General features: G+C 42.8%; 1 protein-coding gene across 1 annotated transcript; it reads left to right on the plus strand.

Moving 5' to 3' along the window:
• Window positions 1-2102: 2102 nt before the first annotated feature.
• LOC121584456 (myosin heavy chain, fast skeletal muscle-like) lies at window positions 2103-19810 on the plus strand. Its single transcript, XM_041900341.2, has 39 exons — window positions 2103-2330; window positions 3193-3339; window positions 3896-4052; window positions 4927-4954; window positions 5148-5256; window positions 5426-5518; window positions 6021-6081; window positions 6282-6380; window positions 6719-6822; window positions 7238-7376; window positions 7659-7777; window positions 7948-8097; window positions 8192-8362; window positions 8588-8891; window positions 9220-9284; window positions 9378-9465; window positions 9576-9693; window positions 9867-9990; window positions 10796-10932; window positions 11516-11771; window positions 12053-12295; window positions 12644-12820; window positions 12913-13058; window positions 13244-13334; window positions 13951-14340; window positions 14462-14588; window positions 14768-14886; window positions 15025-15221; window positions 15383-15566; window positions 15713-15878; window positions 16177-16301; window positions 16606-16914; window positions 17141-17344; window positions 17488-17613; window positions 18147-18317; window positions 18595-18699; window positions 18795-18890; window positions 19249-19380; window positions 19679-19810. Exons 1-39 carry the CDS (start codon window positions 2115-2117, stop codon window positions 19697-19699), a joined length of 5814 nt encoding a protein of 1937 aa, XP_041756275.2. The 5' UTR covers window positions 2103-2114; the 3' UTR covers window positions 19700-19810.
• The last annotated feature ends 246 nt before the right edge of the window (window positions 19811-20056 follow it).

The raw sequence follows: 20056 nt of genomic DNA on the forward strand, positions 1-20056 counted from the left end.
CCTACGCATCTTTCACTGATGTGCTGGCCACTGCACCTGAAAAAAAACAAAAACAGGGTGTATTCAGTGAGGTGAAATGTTCTGAATATTGCTGATAGAAATGCATTGACTAGAGCCAACACAATTCCCTATTCTACCTGACAGACAGTCATATCTGTTCTTCAGAATATATTTCTGTGTGAATGTTCTATAAGGGTTTTACCCTATTGAACATTAGACACAAATAACATTTAAACGGCTATTTGAAGGCTGAGGTTTGAAAACAGAAGAGATGTGACGCACATTGAAGGCTGTGAATTAAATGCCTGACTTGAAAAAGAAAAAAGAACTTGCTAAATTACATGCATTAAAAATTATTTAAAGCAACGTCTCTGCTGATTGTGGCTCCTTCAAAAGTTGCTTGAGCTTTCTTAAAAAAAAAAAAAAGTGATTTAAATGACTAATTGACGTGTAAATGTAAAGGAATCTGTTACTTTATTGTAACTATTCCCTATTAGTTGTATATCAGTTTTATTGAAGCCAGCTCAGCTGCTAAGTGGTTTACTTCAGTGACATAACAGTTTAAGACAGCTTTCTTGCTGTCAGCAATGTGAGAGGAGAATATTATTGAAGTACTGTACAGGGGTCATGTGAGAATCTTAAGAATCCCACTGGACTGTTTTGGCCAACTGAAATGTGAGACAAATACAAGCACATCCAGCATCTTCAATAGATCATCATGTGGATAAATAACTACACATTAGATTTAAAACGTTTTATGAGCTGCAATTGAAAGCCTAAATGTTTCTGTTCTAAATTTGAAATATTTATTTAATTTGGTTTCACCAGGGTGATAAATCAAACTAAGCACAACACGAGGTAAAGGCCAACTCCGTCACAACACGAGGTAAAGGCCAACTCCGTCACAAGCATGAGGTGAAGAGACAGCTCAGATGTTTTTACAAGCAAAACAATAGAAGAAAATAATGGGTCAATATAAATATAGAAAGTTATTGATAAAGATTAGTGCCACTAAAATGTAAGTAAATAAGGTGAGATTAGATTTCATTTAAACCATTTTAGCGGTTGTGGGGAAATATGGACTCACTCTCATTAAAGTATTTGAGAGGGAGTGGTAGTAACATTGGAATCAATTTGATGAATCAAACTTTTGATACTGTCCGTAATTATTACTGATGACATTTCTCATTTGCGTAAATTCAGTGAAATTCAATTCAGACAAATATTCCATGAAGAAGTGATGTAATGGCATTGAGGCGCTCCTGGAAGTTGATGACGCTAGTGAGACGCCGAGGCACAAGTCTGGGGGAGGTCTCTCATCCAATCCATGTCCTTCCCCAGAGTGGTCCATAATTAACTTCTGCTTGGTTGGCACTTTCAATTAGATATAAGGAGGCTGAGGACCCAGTATCCATAAGTCAGATCCCTTCTTCCTCTGTGGTAAGACTCTCTCCACCTCCTTAGATTTTACATTTTTGTCACATCTTTGCACTCAGCATCTGAGGCAGTAGATAACTGCACTGTTTGAATTGAGTTCTGCTTTATTTTTTTTATTTTTTTACGTGTCTCTTGTAATATTTTATAATATGCAATCAAGTGTCATTGATTTGAAATTAAAATTGTGTTTAACTTGAATGTAACTTGTATTTATGGTCAAAAGTGGTGCTCCTGCACTTGTTTGTAAATTGAGGGGTTGGTCTAGAATGTAACTGGGTTTTCAGGGGTATTTATTTGATTTCTTGACAGAATGTGTAGTAAAGTGAGTTGCCACTAGGAAAATGAAAGTTACCAGTTGCACCTGTAGTTGAATTGGACATAATGATTGAGTTGAATGATGCCATGAAAATGTTTTCTAGCCCTTTTCTAGCCCTAAATGACAGGGCTTTAGACTTGTGCGTATTCACAACACCCTAATGTTTCACAGGGTCATCCAAGACATACACATTCATCTGTAGGAGGGGAAAAAACAAGGTGAGACATGGTTTGTCTTCACATAAAAAATGATGAAAATATTCTGTGAGAGATACCTTTCACCTTACTCTGTTGACTGGGAAGGTAGCACCACAGAATCAATCATGTTTCTTGTTTAATCTCTTTCCTAGTAATCCGTCACCATGAGTACGGACGCAGAGATGCAAATCTATGGCAAGGCTGCCATATACCTCCGTAAGCCTGAGAAGGAGAGGATGGAGGCACAAACCGCACCCTTTGATTCAAAGAACGCCTGCTATGTGTCAGACACCAAGGAGCTGTACCTTAAGGGTCTGGTCACCGCCAGGGCCGACGGGAAGTGTACCGTGACAGTCACGAATCCTGACGGCTCCAAGGAGGTAAGGCTGATTTGAAAATTATTCAAGTTCAAGTTTGTGCAATTACTCAACATGATCAAAAACATGCCAATAGACCAAATGTAATCAGAAACAAACGATAGATTAAGAAGCATTGCTTCATTTTTTTTGTAAGCAGAATATAACCTTCAAACATCATTTTTATCACTGCTTTTTAAAAGTGGCATCATTTTTTAATTTTTTAGATATAAGTCAAGAATTAACATGTACACTGAGTATACCAAACATTAGGAACACCTTCCTAATATTGAGCAATAGCAGCCTCAATTCGTTGGGCCTTCATCATCTGGTACCATGTGTCTCAGTTGGTAGAGCTTGGTACTTGCAACGCCAGGGTTGTGGGTTTGATTCCCATGTGGGACCAGTACACAAAAAAGTATGAAAATGTATGAACTCACTACTGTGTGTCGCTTTGGATAAGAGCGTGTCCTAAATGATGTTAACGAATGGCACACAATCCATGTCTCAATTGTCTCAAGGCTTTAAAATCCTTTCTTAAACCTGTCTCCTCCCCTTCATCTACACTGATTGAAGTGGATTTAACAAGTGACATCAATAAAAGATCATAGCTTTCACCTGGATTCACCTGGTCAGTCTGGTGTCAAGGATGGGCAACTGGCGGCCCCCCACCCCCGTCAAATATCAAAGTTACCCATCCCTGGTCTATGTCAGGGAAGAGCAGGTGTTCTTAATGTTTTGTGTACTCAGTGTATGTGTCAGTGGGTGACAAAGTAGTTGGATTAAATTGCATTTTTTAAAAGATTGAACTCGTATTTAATGAGCAAAAAGCATTCAGTCAAGTCTAGTTTGATCTGCGTGTAATCTAGATTTCTGACTGTTTCAGGAAGGAAAAGTGTTCAAAGAGGCAGACGTCTACCAGATGAATCCCCCTAAGTACGACAAGATTGAGGACATGGCCATGATGACCTACCTGAATGAAGCCTCTGTGTTGTATAACCTCAAAGAGCGTTATGCAGCATGGATGATCTATGTAAGAAACCTACATAAACATACACAATTACATGAACATAAACAAATACATACATAAAGTACTACACATCAACACATACAATACTACACATTAACACATACTGTACTACAAATCAACACATACAGTACTACACATTAACACATACAGTACTACACATTAACACATACAGTACTACACATTAAAACATACAGTACTACACATTAAAACATACAGTACTACACATTAACACATACAGTACTACACATTAACACATACAGTACTACACATTAACACATACAGTACTACACATTAACACATACAGTACTACACATTAAAACATACAGTACTACACATTAACACATACAGTACTACACATTAACACATACAGTACTACACATTAACACATACAGTACTACACATTAACACATACAGTACTACACATTAACACATACAGTACTACAGATACCAATACAGCACACCACCATGACCAAAGTCCACCCACATCCTCACGTAAATCCAGGTAAAAGTCAATCAGATTTTGCTAATCCCCTAATTGAATTGAATGCCTTTCATCCAGACCTACTCTGGGCTCTTCTGTGCCACGGTGAACCCCTACAAGTGGCTCCCCGTGTACGACATGGAGGTTGTCAACGCCTACAGAGGGAAGAAGAGGATGGAGGCTCCACCCCATATCTTCTCCGTCTCTGACAACGCCTTTCAGTTCATGCAGATTGGTACGAGCTCTCATGGATGGCTGTCCGTAAATGCATATGGATCACAAAGTCCATAAATTCTCATGGATGGATGGATTGAAGTAAAAACATACTTTAGAGAGGGAGACACTTAAAACAAATGGTTCTATTTAGTGCAACTGCCAAATAAGGGTTATTTGGCTCGTAACGATAGTGGATTCACCATTCTGGTGCTATATAGAACCCTTTTGTGAAGGTTCTATAAAGAACCATGCTTATACAATTCTAAATGGAACCTTTATGGTGCTACAAAGGACCTTTTGAATAACCACAAGGGTTCTTTTTTCTGATTAGTCATAATATGTTAAAATTCTATAGGTTTTATTATTGGTTAACTGACAAGTGGAATCAGTTGTGTTCACCCTGGAACAGCTGGGGTTCCTATGGAGAGAATTTAAAACCACATGTTTTAGTTCTCAAAAGACGCAAGGCCATACACTAGTCTTTCTCAAGACACAAGCACTGGGCATAATAATAATTTGGTGAGTGCTTATATTTGTCCTGTTTCACATACATATGTATAATACAAGTGTGTACGCATGTTTTTAATGAAGGTGTGTGCTTTTTGCATATCCAAACACCCCGAGACACCCTCGGAGAGTGGGGTCATGGCCATTGTCAGCCATTAGCAACGGCAACCCTGCAGCAATTTTCACCTTGTCAGCTCAGAGATTCAAACTAGCAACCTTTCGGTTCCTGGCCCAACGCTCTGACCGCTAGGCTCCCTGCATTGTAATGGCATTACACAACAGATTAGGAGAACGTTCCATACTGAAATCCATGATGATGCTACGAATGCAATAATGTACCCACATCTTTGCTTGAGGATGATGAGGTATATGTTTTTTGGTTACAGATAACGAGAACCAGTCCGTCCTGATTACGTAAGTTGTTTACCAAAATGTCACTTGAGAAAGGGTTTCTGTTGTAATATGTTGGGTGACTTGGGAATATTTGTTCATGATTTTAGTTAGAAAACAGGTCAACAGTGTATATTTCAATGCTATTTCTTAGTGAAAGACAATTTTACATTCAAACATGTAACTATAAACCCTCTTTCTCTGTCATATAAACCAGTGGAGAATCCGGTGCAGGAAAGACTGTCAACACCAAGCGTGTCATCCAGTACTTCGCCACCATTGCAGTGTCTGGTGCCAAGAAGGAAGTAGACCCCAACAAAATGCAGGTAGGTTGTGCTCATGTTTCCCTTTCTAACACATTTCAGTTTGGATGGGGGTGGAAACTTTTTTTCAACAGTGAATCCTGTTTCGAGAAAAATGAGTGTTCAAGCTGTCAAGAAAAACGACCTTTACCACTTTACAAGTTTCTGAGCAACTTGTGTTTGTCTCAATCAGGGGTCTCTTGAGGATCAGATCATTGCAGCTAACCCTCTGCTGGAGGCTTATGGTAATGCCAAGACAGTGAGGAATGACAACTCGTCTCGCTTTGTAAGTATAAAGGGCATACTGTGGAAGTTACCTTATATTGGAAACATTTATCTCAGTAGTTCCCTATTGCTATATCAATAGATTTCCAACGAACTGTAACATTTAAAGGGGTCTATCAAAGTAAAGCGTTAGGACTCCCGAGTGGCGCAGCGGTCTAAGAAACTGCATCGCAGTGCTTGAGGCACTACAGATCCCAGGATGAGTCGCAGCCGGCCGCGACCGGGAGACCCATGAGGCGACGCACAATTTGCCCAGCGTCGTCCGGGCTAGGGGAGGGTTTGGCCGGCTGGGATGTCCTTGTCCCATTGCGCTCTAGCGACTCCTGTGGCAGGCCGGGTGCATGCACGCTGACACGGTCGCCAGTTGTACAGTGTTTCCTCCGACACATTGCTGCGGCTGGCTTCCGGGTTAAGCGAGCAGTGTGTCAAGAAGCAGGGTGGAAAAAAGTAAAGTGTTAGATTTGTTTTGTTGACCTATTTCTAACCTCCATGCTCTACTAAAGGGTAAATTCATCAGGATTCACTTCCAAGGAGCCAAACTGGCTAAAGCTGACATTGAGACCTGTGAGTTGGTTTTGATTGTTTCTCAATGCTTTCCTAAATTCACACAGATAATTATTTGGAGATCATATCATCACGTTTAACTGTATCTTATCTTATCTTCTCTCTCTCTCTCTCTCTCTCTCTCTCTCTCTCTCTCTCTCTCTCTCTCTCTCTCTCTCTCTCTCTCTCTCTCTCTCTCTCTCTCTCTCTCTCTCTTTCAGACCTGCTGGAGAAGTCCAGAGTGTCCTTCCAGCTGCCCGATGAGAGAGGCTACCACATCTTCTTCCAGATGATGACCAATCACAAACCTGAGATAGTTGGTACGGCAAAGCAGAGGTTCATGGGAAATTATTCCCAACCCTCTGTGGAACTTATTAAAAAATAAATAAAAAATCCACACTATTAATACTATTACAATGAGTACATTCAAGGTAACAAGGCATCTAGACATGGGTCAGGTCTTTGGGAAAGACATATTAAGTAATGCACTGTGATACATTAGTCCAGGAGTCTCAGTCCCCTCTTTTGATGCTATTTATTATATACTACATGTATCCTTGAGTCCATGTTATTGAGTAAAGGAGGGAGAGATACGGTCATGGTAGGACAGAAGAATTCTGAGAGATTTAATTGACAAGCCGTTCTCTGTTGTCCACAGAAATGTCGCTCATCACTACCAACCCCTATGACTTCCCCATGTGCAGCCAGGGTCAGATCACTGTGGCCAGCATCAACGACAAGGAAGAGCTGGATGCCACAGATGTGAGTTGTACAAAGGGTTAACCAGACTCTAGATATGGAATGGGTAGGACCACCATACACACTGAATGCATCGTGCAATTCCAACTTGGTGGCAGCTGGGAATTGTAATGTATATTTATGCTTGATTCAAACTTCCTTGTGTTAGTTAGGCATGTGCCTCAAGGCACTCTTCATGCCTTCACTCTTCACCTAGAGGCACATGCATGGAAGACATCCACAAGAGAGCACCACTAAGTGCCCTGTGCAACAGTGTAAAACGCATTTTGTGCTGCCATCTACTAGTGTGTTGACCAAGCGTCATCATGTGAAACAGAGAAGCCAGTGAAATGTATCCATCCCATTTGTTCTGGAGTGAGCTGGAACTGAGTAAACTGCAGTTCACTTCATCACTGTTGTACTTCCTCTCTAATGCCAGGATGCCATTACAATCCTGGGCTTCACTAATGAGGAGAAGATGAGCATCTACAAGCTAACAGGAGCTGTACTGCACCATGGAAACTTGCACTTCAAGCAGAAGCAGCGTGAGGAGCAGGCCGAGCCAGACGGCACAGAGGGTGAGTCCCAGTCATAGATATACAATATGTAAAGCATCAGTCCCATTCCCACTCCCAAACATAAACCAATTACACGTTAGACAGACAGTGCCACATGAAAGTCAGGCAGGAGATCATTTTTGGAGACCAAATTCCAACCTCCAGAAATGATTTGAAATGATGGATGTGGGTGAAAATCAAAACCTAACCCACAAAAGAGTTGACCAAACTATTTTGTCAGTGTGACATCAGAAACAAGTGATCTTGTGTGCCTGAGTCTGTCGTTGTTGGTTCTCTCTCCAGTGGCTGATAAAATCGGCTACCTGCTGGGCCTGAACTCAGCTGACATGTTGAAGGCTCTGTGCTACCCCAGAGTGAAGGTCGGCAACGAGTACGTGACCAAGGGACAGACTGTGCCTCAGGTAAGGCAGTCAAACACAGCATCTACCATTTTCTCACCACTGGAACTATTTTGGGGACGAGGGCATTGCTTTTTTTGAATAGTGATGTTGTTTTTTTCTCAAGCTCTTATCACCTTATCACTAGACAGGGTCAATATCTTACGTATTAATTTGAGGTATAATCATTGCAGGTTAATAACTCAGTGAGTGCCCTGGCTAAGTCCATCTATGAGAGGATGTTCTTGTGGATGGTCATCCGTATCAACGAGATGCTGGACACCAAACAGCCAAGGCAGTTCTATATCGGTGTGCTCGACATTGCTGGGTTTGAGATCTTTGATGTGAGTATGAGACCAGAACAAGACAATTAGTTGTGATTGAGAGGAATTGCAGCCTTGAATGATGAAATGATCCCTTTTCAAATTCCATCAACAGTACAACAGCATGGAGCAGCTGTGCATCAACTTCACCAATGAGAAACTGCAACAGTTTTTCAACCACACCATGTTCGTCCTGGAGCAAGAGGAGTACAAGAAGGAAGGAATTGTCTGGGCCTTCATTGACTTCGGCATGGACTTGGCTGCCTGCATTGAGCTTATTGAGAAGGTAAACTGTCTGAGGATTACAATGGACCACAACAGCAAAGCTGATAGCGAGTGCTGTGTGAGATATTATCACTGGGGTATAACGTATTTGACTGTTGATAACTCAATATGTTATCTATTATGTGCCCCTAAATTAATATAATCCTATAATAGCATGTTAGCTAAAGGAATGAATGTGATCCTAAATGTAAATATCATTAATTTGACACATACTCTTTTCGTAAAGCCATTGGGCATCTTCTCCATCCTTGAAGAGGAGTGCATGTTCCCCAAGTCTTCAGACACTACCTTCAAGGACAAGCTGTACGCCCAGCATCTTGGAAAAACCAAGGCGTTTGAGAAGCCCAAGCCTGCCAAAGGCAAGGCAGAGGCCCACTTCTCCCTGGTGCACTACGCCGGCACTGTGGACTACAACATCACTGGCTGGCTGGAGAAGAACAAGGACCCCCTGAACGATTCAGTTATTCAGCTGTACGGGAAGTCCTCAGTTAAACTGTTGGCTGCCCTGTACCCCGCTGCTCCACCTGAGGGTAAGACCAGCATCACGCCAAAAGATTTAACTAAGCACTAGTTACAACTCAGACCCACGTTTCCTTTAGTCTTTGGAATGTATCACAAATTCTCAGGCTTATTCACTGCGTACATTTAATTGGTGTTGTTTTACACAATCTCATTGGCACCATTTGCGTTAAGATAAGTGTGAAGTTAACCCCAGATTGTCTCATTTATAATTAGTGTGCTTTGCTGAAGTCAAGACCATTTTAGATGTCTTACATACTCGGATTTGTATTCTATTCATTCCACCCGCTGTGGGAAATGTACTTGTCTAGTTATCTTTTACTTTGCCCATTTTAACAGATAATACCAAGAAGGGAGGCAAGAAGAAGGGTGGTTCCATGCAGACTGTGTCCTCCCAGTTCAGGGTGAGCTTCTGAAATGTGTATATTCAGTCCTTCAAAAGGTGCATTGATTATCATCAATTATTTCTGAGAAAATGGTTTGTAACCCTCTTACAGGAGAACTTACATAAGCTGATGACCAACTTGAGGAGCACTCATCCTCACTTTGTGCGCTGCCTGATCCCCAACGAGTCAAAGACTCCAGGTACAAGAAATATTGAGTTAAATATGGCATCTTATCAGTTCAGTAACCTTAATGAGCCCAATCTTTAACCTGTTTATGAGTATTGAAAGAGACTTGGTTTGTTTTTCCAGGTCTGATGGAGAACTTCCTGGTTATCCACCAGCTCAGGTGTAATGGTGTACTGGAGGGTATCAGGATCTGCAGAAAGGGCTTCCCCAGCCGAATCATCTATGCTGACTTCAAGCAGAGGTACACAAGCACACACACACAAATAAACACATGCGCACGTGCATGCACGTGTACACGCACACACAGAAAGATCTTCTCCAAGGGTTTTCCCAGCATCAGAATAGTCTTACCTTTTACTTAATATAACCAATCTATTACAACTTGACGTATGTTCAAAATGTATCCTCATTCAGGTACAAAGTACTGAATGCCAGTGTCATCCCCGAGGGCCAGTTCATGGACAACAAGAAGGCTTCTGAGAAGCTGCTTGGGTCCATTGATGTGAATCACGATGATTACAAGTTTGGACACACCAAGGTCAGTCACCTACACCCTGCAAAAGCTGACAACAAAACACAACTTCATTGATCATTTAAACGCTAACCATTCAATATCCCTCCAGTTGGTCTATACCTCCTTTTTATTTTTCTTCTTCATTTAAAGTGGCAATCAGCTGTTCAAACAATTATAAAGTTTCCTCCCAGGCCCCCTGTTTCGGTAAAAAGCTGAGGGATGTGGCTGGAGAAATGTAACCACTCTCAAATTCATAGCCTGAGATATGGATGCAAGGACTGACCATCCATGATATCAAGATGATAGTTTTAACCATGTTTTGAGGCTATATAGTGTTAGTTTACATTTACTTTGTCTAAAAACATTGGAGTAAAACTAGCTTATATTTTGGGTTCTGGTGGGGTACGACAGTTGAACTAAGCTCATGAGGCATTTATAAGTTATATTCTTCAAGAATCAATGGGTACGTCTAATTAATTTATAGGTCCAAAAATAGATGTAGAAACAGCAGAGTGCCCCTTTAACTAATGGAAAAGGTGTAAAAACATGGTAGTGTTTTGTTCTTCAAAGTCATCCATCACAAGCATAGTCATGTGCGTTGTGTTAGACTGGGATGGCTTCAGTTATCTGTATCTGTGTACATTAACTATCTACAACTGTACAATAACAACTTATAAACAACCTATCCCATGGTTTGTTTGTAAGCATTACAATGTTTATGTTGTTCAAATCAATCTAGTGGTGTTGTTCCTCTCTTTTGATTCAACACTTTTTATCTGTCACCATCTGACTGTGGTTTCATAATTGACAATGTTTACCTGTGTCTCAGGTGTTCTTCAAAGCCGGTCTGCTGGGTGTCCTGGAGGAGATGAGAGATGAGAAGCTGGCCTCTCTGGTCGGCATGGTCCAGGCTCTCAGCCGTGGATTCCTCATGAGGAGAGAGTTCACCAAGATGATGGAGAGGAGGTGAGGAATAGTAGACATTTTGGCAAAGCTTTCTATAATATAATAATATGCCATTTAGTAGACGCTTTTATCCAAAGCGACTTACAGTCATGCGTGCATACATTTTTTTTTTGTGTATGGGTGGTCCCGGGGATCGAACCCACTACCTTGGCGTTATAAGCGCCGTGCTCTACCAGCTGAGCTACAGAGGACCACCTGTATCTAATGCATTATGACTAAATACTGTATATGCTGTGAGTTGTTCACAATGAGAAAGAATGTCTTATAATAATCTATTAAAGCTGTAGTTTGGGATTTGGAAAGCTGTTGAATTGTCATTTAAATGTGCGATATTTACCCATTAATTCTTGAAGAATATAAAATGCCTCATGAGCTTAGCCTGACCTGTCAGTCCTCACATCTAAAGCTCTGTCTATGAATTTAAGAGGGGGTTACATTTCCCGAGCCCCAATCTTCACCATGCCACGCACCATGCCACTCACCATGTCACTTACCATGCCACCCACCATGCCACTCACCATGCCACTCACCATGCCACTCACCATGCCACTCACCATGCCACTCCATCCTTTCTGTCGACCAGAGATGCTGTCTTCACCATCCAGTACAACATCCGCTCATTCATGAATGTGAAGACCTGGCCATGGATGAAGGTGTATTTCAAGATCAAGCCCCTGCTGAAGAGCGCAGAGACTGAGAAGGAGCTGGCCAACATGAAGGAGAACTATGAGAAGATGCAGACGGACCTGGCCAAGGCTCTGGCCAAGAAGAAGGAGTTGGAGGAGAAGATGGTGTCCCTGCTGCAGGAGAAATCAGACCTGGCGCTCCAAGTCGCATCTGTGAGTGATCAACGACCCCCATGATGACACATTTACACACATATGATAACAGACACGAACACGCGCATGCACAAACAAACACACACACACACAATCACACATACACACACTTATGAACACTGTGACGAATGTGCTAACTCACACATTTACATTGACTATGTTACATAGGCTATACATTTCATGCATTTATTTTGATTTGCTCTGACCTCTTTGACAACATTACGTCTATCTGTTGATACACAAAGTGAGGCTGCACATTTTTTCTCCTGTTCTGAAACCAGGATTCAGAGAATCTGAACGATGCTGAGGAAAGGTGCGAGGGGCTCATCAAGAGCAAGATCCAGCTGGAGGCCAAACTCAAAGAGACGACCGAGAGGCTGGAGGATGAGGAGGAGATGAATGCTGAGTTGACTGCCAAGAAGAGGAAGCTGGAGGATGAGTGCTCTGAGCTGAAGAAGGACATTGATGACCTGGAGCTCACCCTGGCCAAAGTGGAGAAGGAGAAGCACGCCACCGAAAACAAGGTCTCGTAGACAATCTCACAAAACAATCATCTATACAGTTACCAACTCAAACCATAGTTAAACAGAAATTGAATTCAAGTCGTTTTGAGGGTGCAGGGAAAATCAAGACACAAAATGGTGGAATGTCAGTTTCGGGGTACTCCCCACATTCATTGCATGTTCCCCCCTCGTTTATGATTTCCCCTCAGTACACTGGCATGGAGTACACTGCCATCTATTGTTGAGTCTATAGTACAGTATTCGTTGACCTTTCTAATCTGAATGAAATGAATGCAATATATATCAAACTAAATATCCCCTTTATGGTGAAGTCACCATAAAGACTCATTATGTTGTGACTGTTTTCAGGTTAAAAACCTGACAGAGGAGATGGCATCTATGGATGAGAGTGTTGCCAAGCTGACCAAGGAGAAGAAAGCCCTCCAAGAGGCCCACCAGCAGACACTGGACGACCTGCAGGCAGAGGAGGACAAAGTCAACACTCTGACCAAGGCCAAGACCAAGCTGGAACAGCAAGTGGACGACGTGAGTGGAGTTTGACATTTTTGGCCATGATATGATGATATTATCTTTAGTTATTTAGATTTGAACAATATGTGTGTGTTTTTATATTGTAGCTTGAGGGTTCTCTGGAGCAAGAGAAGAAGCTCCGTATGGACCTAGAGAGATCCAAGAGGAAGCTGGAGGGAGATCTGAAACTGGCCCAGGAGTCCATAATGGACCTGGAGAATGATAAGCAGCAGTCTGATGAGAAAATCAAGAAGTAAACACAAACAAATGTTTACAGTATTACATATATTGATCATAAAGGTTGTTCTTGACACATTTTTGTCATTATGAATTAGCATTTGCATGTGATCGTTAAAAGCAAAGTGAATGGTATGATATTCTCACTTTACACTATCAAATCAAAATTATCTCTGCAATTGACGTGTTCGTGTTTCTTAGGAAGGACTTTGAGACCACCCAGCTCCTCAGCAAGATTGAGGATGAGCAGTCTCTGGGAGCTCAGCTGCAGAAGAAGATCAAGGAACTCCAGGTACAACAGGATATAAGCTCCTGTACAGGAAAGCACACACCTGAATCATTTCCTGTAAAAATGTATTCTGGTAGCACACATTTTCCCTGGTGGCTTCTGACGGCTCAGTAAATTGGAACATGGTGCTTCTTACTGTTGTAAAGATGGTGCTTCTTACTGTTGTAAAGATGGTGTTTCTTACTGTTGTAAAGATGGTGTTTCTTACCGTTGTAAAGATGGTGTTTCTTACCGTTGTAAAGATGGTGCTTCTTACTGTTGTAAAGATGGTGTTTCTTACTGTTGTAAAGATGATGCTTCTTCCTGTTGTAAAGATGGTGCTTCTTACTGTTGTAAAGTTGATGCTTCTTACTGTTGTAAAGACGGTGTTTCTTACTGTTGTAAAGATGGTGCTTCTTACCGTTGTAAAGATGGTGTTTCTTACTGTTGTAAAGATGGTGTTTCTTACCGTTGTGGTTTTGGTTGCCACATGGGACACTGTCTACTGAATGTATTAATGTAACTGGCTTTGTATTAACACATTTATGCAAAATATACACACTATTACAATTTTGTGAGGATCACTTGTTTCAACTGTATTGTAGTGTTCATCCCCCCCTGTTCCTGCCCCCTGTTCTAGGCCCGTATTGAGGAGCTGGAGGAGGAAATTGAGGCTGAGCGTGCTGCCAGGGCTAAGGTTGAGAAGCAGAGGGCCGATCTCTCCAGGGAACTTGAGGAGATCAGCGAGAGGCTGGAGGAGGCCGGAGGCGCCACTGCTGCTCAGATTGAGATGAACAAGAAGCGCGAGGCTGAGTTCCAGAAGCTGCGTCGTGATCTTGAAGAGTCCACCCTGCAGCATGAGGCCACAGCCGCCGCTCTGCGCAAGAAGCAGGCAGACAGTGTGGCTGAGCTCGGGGAGCAGATCGACAACCTGCAGCGGGTCAAGCAGAAGCTGGAGAAGGAGAAGAGTGAATACAAGATGGAGATTGATGACCTCTCCAGCAACATGGAGGCTGTCGCCAAATCTAAAGTGAGTAGTGATGTTTTAGTCAAGAAGTGTTGAGGAGGGTCAACTTCTTTACCATTCAAGTGAACTGAAGTTGACAGGAGTCCCATATATAAAGTTATGATGGAACTTGTTTCACTAACAGGGCAATCTGGAGAAGATGTGCCGTACTCTTGAGGACCAGCTGAGCGAGATCAAGACTAAGAATGATGAGAATGTTCGCCAGGTCAATGACATCAGCGGACAGAGGGCCAGACTCCTGACAGAAAATGGTACCCATCAACAATGAACAACAAACCAATGTAGTGTACAATAACGTTTTGGGGGGCTGTATCCATATAGTCCAGTCCACATACAGTAGTTTCTACTGTACTATTCACCACCTAACATTGCCCTACGATACCTCAAAATACAGAGACCCTATTAACAAGATGTCCCTCTATCCCTGCAGGTGAGTTTGGCCGCCAACTGGAGGAGAAGGAAGCCCTGGTGTCTCAGCTGACCAGAGGCAAACAGGCCTTCACCCAGCAGGTGGAGGAGATGAAGAGACTGATTGAGGAGGAGGTCAAGGTAAGGAACCCAAAATGGACACCACCGACCACAGAGTTTAGAGCCATATCTTCCTATAGATTGTGACTACGCCACCCTCAGAGACTTCTACTGTCATTTGTTTTACTCTCTTTCTCTTTCTCTCTTTCTCTCTCACAGGCTAAAAACGCACTGGCCCACGGTATCCAGTCTGCCCGCCATGACTGTGACCTCCTGAGAGAGCAGTTTGAAGAGGAGCAGGAGGCCAAGGCAGAGCTGCAACGCGGAATGTCCAAGGCCAACAGCGAGGTGGCTCAGTGGAGGACTAAGTATGAAACTGATGCCATCCAGCGCACAGAGGAGCTGGAGGAGGCCAAGTGAGTCACACGCCACAGCAAAAACATAAACATAGGGTTTGGATGGTGAGGGTGGTAAGGGGCTTTGAGAAAATGTTGCATCAATATGTATTGTAAGTTATTGTAACATTTGTTTTGCAACAAATTGGTCACAATAAAAACCACCCTCTGTCGTCCAACAGGAAGAAGCTGGCCCAGCGTCTGCAGGAGGCTGAGGAGACCATTGAGGCGACCAACTCCAAGTGCGCCTCCCTGGAGAAGACCAAGCAGAGGCTGCAGGGAGAGGTGGAGGACCTCATGATTGACGTTGAGAGAGCCAACGCAATGGCCGCCAACCTCGACAAGAAGCAGAGGAACTTTGACAAGGTGAAAATGAATAACCCTCACCCTAGGGTGACACTGTAGTTTCTATTTGCTACAGGATATGATCAATTGTAGTAAAATTGTAGTATATTTCTGATTCAAAACTCTTCATTATTGACTTCTAATGAAAATGCCATGTATTTCCCTAGGTTCTGGCAGAGTGGAAGCAGAAGTATGAGGAGGGTCAGGCTGAGCTGGAAGGAGCTCAGAAGGAGGCTCGCTCTATGAGCACTGAGCTCTTCAAGATGAAGAACTCCTACGAGGAGGCTCTGGATCATCTGGAGACTCTGAAGAGAGAGAACAAGAACCTGCAACGTGAGCATTTGACAGAAGCTCATGTTTGAATAATGTTTTGAAAATGGAAGAAACTGTAATCATCAAAATTACTATTACACCAACTCAGTTTTTTTATGTACAGTTTAAAATATTATTATTTAGTATTCGGTATTCCTTAGAACAACACAAGGAAGTGGAGGGCAATTAGATTTGTAAGACCGTATGAAGTGCTGTTCTTTAATAAACTATTATTATGATTTAATGTCAACTTCAGTGCATTGGTTATATCCACTGAAAATCTCCCAAGTCTAAACTGCTCCTTTGTTTGTGTGTGCAGAGGAGATCTCTGACCTGACTGAGCAGATCGGAGAGACTGGCAAGAGCATCCATGAGCTGGAGAAGGCCAAGAAGACTGTGGAGACAGAGAAGTCTGAGATCCAGACCGCTCTGGAGGAGGCTGAGGTACAAACTACAACTGTATGATGGGAAAAGGACTGTTACAACTTTTTCAGCTCCAGACCCAAAAGAGAAATTGACCGTCCTCCCGTGACCCAAATCGTTCTCCAATGAGCCAAATTAAGAAGAAATAGTGTGTGATTTTAAATATATTCTCATAACTCGCGACTCACCTCTGACATGCCAATTCCAGCTACAGTCTAATGCTCCCTGCATTGGTGTTTATTGTAGTCATATATATTTAATTTCTTGTGTTATACACATCCAAATGTAATAAAGACAATTCGTTTGACTGCTTCTCTTTGTCCAGGGCACACTGGAGCACGAGGAATCCAAGATTCTGCGTGTGCAGCTGGAGCTGAACCAGATCAAGGGTGAGGTGGACAGAAAGATCGCTGAGAAGGACGAGGAGATGGAGCAGATCAAGAGGAACAGCCAGAGGGTGGTTGACTCCATGCAGAGCACCCTGGACTCTGAGGTCAGGAGCAGGAATGACGCCCTGAGGGTGAAGAAGAAGATGGAGGGAGACCTGAACGAGATGGAGATCCAGCTGAGCCACGCCAACAGGCAGGCCGCCGAGTCCCAGAAACAGCTGAGGAACGTCCAGGGACAGCTCAAGGTAAAGGGACTGGGACATCAGGCTCAAACATCTGAACATGGGGAGGGATTTGTTTGTGAGTCTGTAGAAAAAAACAAAACAGAGGAATTGAATAGTGGATTAATATACAGTAGAAAGGTAGGGAAATTGGGGAAATTCTTACCAATGAACATTTCTATCAATCACTGATCCTATCGACCCTACCTGCCAATGAGTCCTAATGAATCTATGTCATTGTGAACCCCAGGATGCCCAATTGCACCTTGATGACGCCGTCCGTGCCTCAGAGGACATGAAGGAGCAGGCAGCCATGGTGGAGCGCAGAAACGGCCTAATGGTGGCTGAAATTGAGGAGCTGAGAGTTGCTCTGGAGCAGACAGAGAGAGGCCGCAAAGTGGCTGAGACTGAGCTGGTAGACGCCAGCGAGCGCGTTGGACTGCTGCACTCCCAGGTATGGGTCAAAAGCCATTTCTAATGAAACGCAACCAAGCATCTGGAATTCGACAGTGCTGCCTTTTAGATTTTCATAATTTCTGCCCTGTGACTTGTAAGTTCTCTTGAGCGTCAAACAAATGGTCTTGTTTCCTCCTCCAGAACACCAGCCTTCTGAACACCAAGAAGAAGCTGGAGACTGACCTGGTGCAGGTGCAGGGAGAGGTGGACGACATCGTCCAGGAAGCCAGGAACGCAGAGGAGAAGGCCAAAAAGGCCATCACTGATGTGAGTCCTTATGATCTATTGAATAACATCAACTTGATTTGTCCCAAAGGGCCAATGGTAGCTGGGTTGGTTAACCACAACAAAGACCTCAGAGGGACGTTATGATTGGTGTAGTCTTGGAAATCCCAGATCGAGGGCAACAGCGCTACGTCTGGGAATCGTGACAAAAGTGGATGGACACACAATGCGGACGCAGATAGCTAGGCTAATTTAAGCCACAGCCAGTCATTATTATTAATATTAATATTATCATTAGCATCATGATGCATGCAAATGTCTTACTTGTGAAATACACTCATTGAAAATATACTCTAGCGCCATCTAGCTAGCAACCCGAACTGTTTGGCAGGGCTCTGGACAGATTTTACGGCTTCAACTCTGTCCTTTCCTCTCCGTTAAAGCTGACGTTGGTTTTAGTGCAGACATGTATGCTGCAACATTGGTAACCCATCTGTCTGGGAGGCAACCCATCTGTCTAGAGAGACTATGATTAGGGCAAATTGGTGCATAAATTCAACAAATTACCATTCTAGGCGGCCATGATGGCTGAGGAGCTGAAGAAAGAACAGGACACCAGCTCTCACCTGGAGAGGATGAAGAAGAACCTGGAGGTCACAGTCAAGGACCTGCAGCACCGCCTGGATGAGGCTGAGAATCTGGCCATGAAGGGAGGCAAGAAGCAGCTCCAGAAACTGGAGTCCAGGGTGAGTTAACAGCAGGGTGGATTAGGGTGGTTTGAAAGACTGATTGCTGGACATTGATTTAATCTTATAAAAATACACAGGAGCATTGTGCTATGACTTTCTGTCAATAATCCACCTAGATAATGAAAAACTGTTATCATTACAATTGTAAAAGTACATAGGAAGAGACAACAATTGTGCCTCCTTGATTGAGTAGAGTAATATGCCTCTGTTTTGAAAAGATATGTTACGTCTGATTTCACCACCTCAAACGCCTACGTTTATTTCTTCCACGAAGGTGCGTGAGCTCGAGACTGAGGTGGAGGCCGAGCAGAGAAGAGGTGTAGACGCGGTCAAGGGAGTCCGCAAGTATGAGCGCAGAGTCAAGGAGCTCACTTACCAGGTAAGAGAAAGTGCCTTCTTCACACACTTGACACAAACACAGACAGGTTTGTGTATAAAACTATGGTGCATTGACTCTTTGATCTTCTCCCACAGACTGAGGAGGATAAGAAGAACGTCGGCAGACTTCAGGACCTGGTAGATAAGCTGCAGTTGAAAGTGAAGGCCTACAAGAGGCAGGCTGAGGAAGCGGTGAGTCACAAACTTAGTCAAATACTCTGAAATCATACATTCAAAAACATATTTTTCCCCCTAGTAGACATTACAAAACTTCACGTCCATACAGTTTAGTGGAAGTCCACAATGACTCAACTGAAGAACTTATGCACATTTCTGCCTCCTATGCCTCCCTATGCCTGTGTGTTGTTACCAACTTAAAGGAGAGGGCGTTGAATATTCATTTTCTGTGCTGGGGGCTGGTCTATTGGTAATGCTGTCGCCCCTGGAGGCAGCGGTTTGATCCCCCGTTCTGCAACTCACTTTCTCTGCTGTATCTTCCATCTCACCTATTTGAATGCTGATGTTATGCTCTTCTATTATCCTCACGCAGGAGGAAGCAGCTAACCAGCACATGTCTAAGTTCAGGAAGGTTCAGCATGAGCTGGAGGAGGCTGAGGAGCGTGCTGACATCGCTGAGACTCAGGTCAACAAGCTCAGAGCCAAGACACGCGACGGTGGAAAGGTACAGAGCTGCTCCTAAACCTAAACCTACACCTGACTCATGTTCAAATAGAACCACATCAACATCAATCATCAACGATTCAGTCTTCACAGAGGTCAATACTGACCTTTTACACTCACTCAAATGTCTTTAAGGTCTCTAAGAATTACATTTAAAAAAAATATGAATTGGTACTTCAAAATGGAAAAATTAAAGGTTAGCACTGAGCCTTAAACGCTTGATCCATTATGCTTTCAAGTGTCATATATTTAGCATGTTTATTATTAATATCAAGACATTCTTTTCTTACTTCTTACAGGACAAAGAAGCTGCTGAATAAAGGAAGATCAAAGTATTGAAGATTAAATTATTTCATTTTCCTGTTGTTGCATAAAATATGATTTTCATGGTAAAATGTTTAGCATTGATTAAAAACACTTAGGCCTACGTACACCTTTGTGACTGTGGACTTGTTATTCAGCAAACTGCTTTTTCATACTATAAAAATATTGTGCTTTAATTAAAGGAGCGATCTGGGATTCCAACAACAACAAAGCAGCCACCCCAACAAAGCTGTCACTTTTTTTTTGGTAAACAGCTGAGGGATGAGGCTGGAGAAATGTAATAACTCTCAAATTCATACAGAGCTATGGATGAATGGATTGACCATCCATAACATCAAGATAATAGTTTTAAC

The sequence above is a fragment of the Coregonus clupeaformis genome, chromosome 16, assembly GCF_020615455.1.
Source record: "Coregonus clupeaformis isolate EN_2021a chromosome 16, ASM2061545v1, whole genome shotgun sequence".
Lineage (NCBI taxonomy): Eukaryota > Metazoa > Chordata > Actinopteri > Salmoniformes > Salmonidae > Coregonus > Coregonus clupeaformis.

Excerpts from the sequence above, each read along its gene's own strand:
- LOC121584456 (XM_041900341.2), top strand. The coding sequence starts at position 2,115 with ATGAGTACGGACGCAGAGATGCAAATCTATGGCAAGGCTGCCATATAC. Across the intron at positions 7,377-7,658 it reads CGAGCCAGACGGCACAGAGG|TGGCTGATAAAATCGGCTAC; the intron begins GTGAGTCCCAGT and ends TTCTCTCTCCAG. Across the intron at positions 15,879-16,176 it reads AGAGAACAAGAACCTGCAAC|AGGAGATCTCTGACCTGACT; the intron begins GTGAGCATTTGA and ends TTGTGTGTGCAG.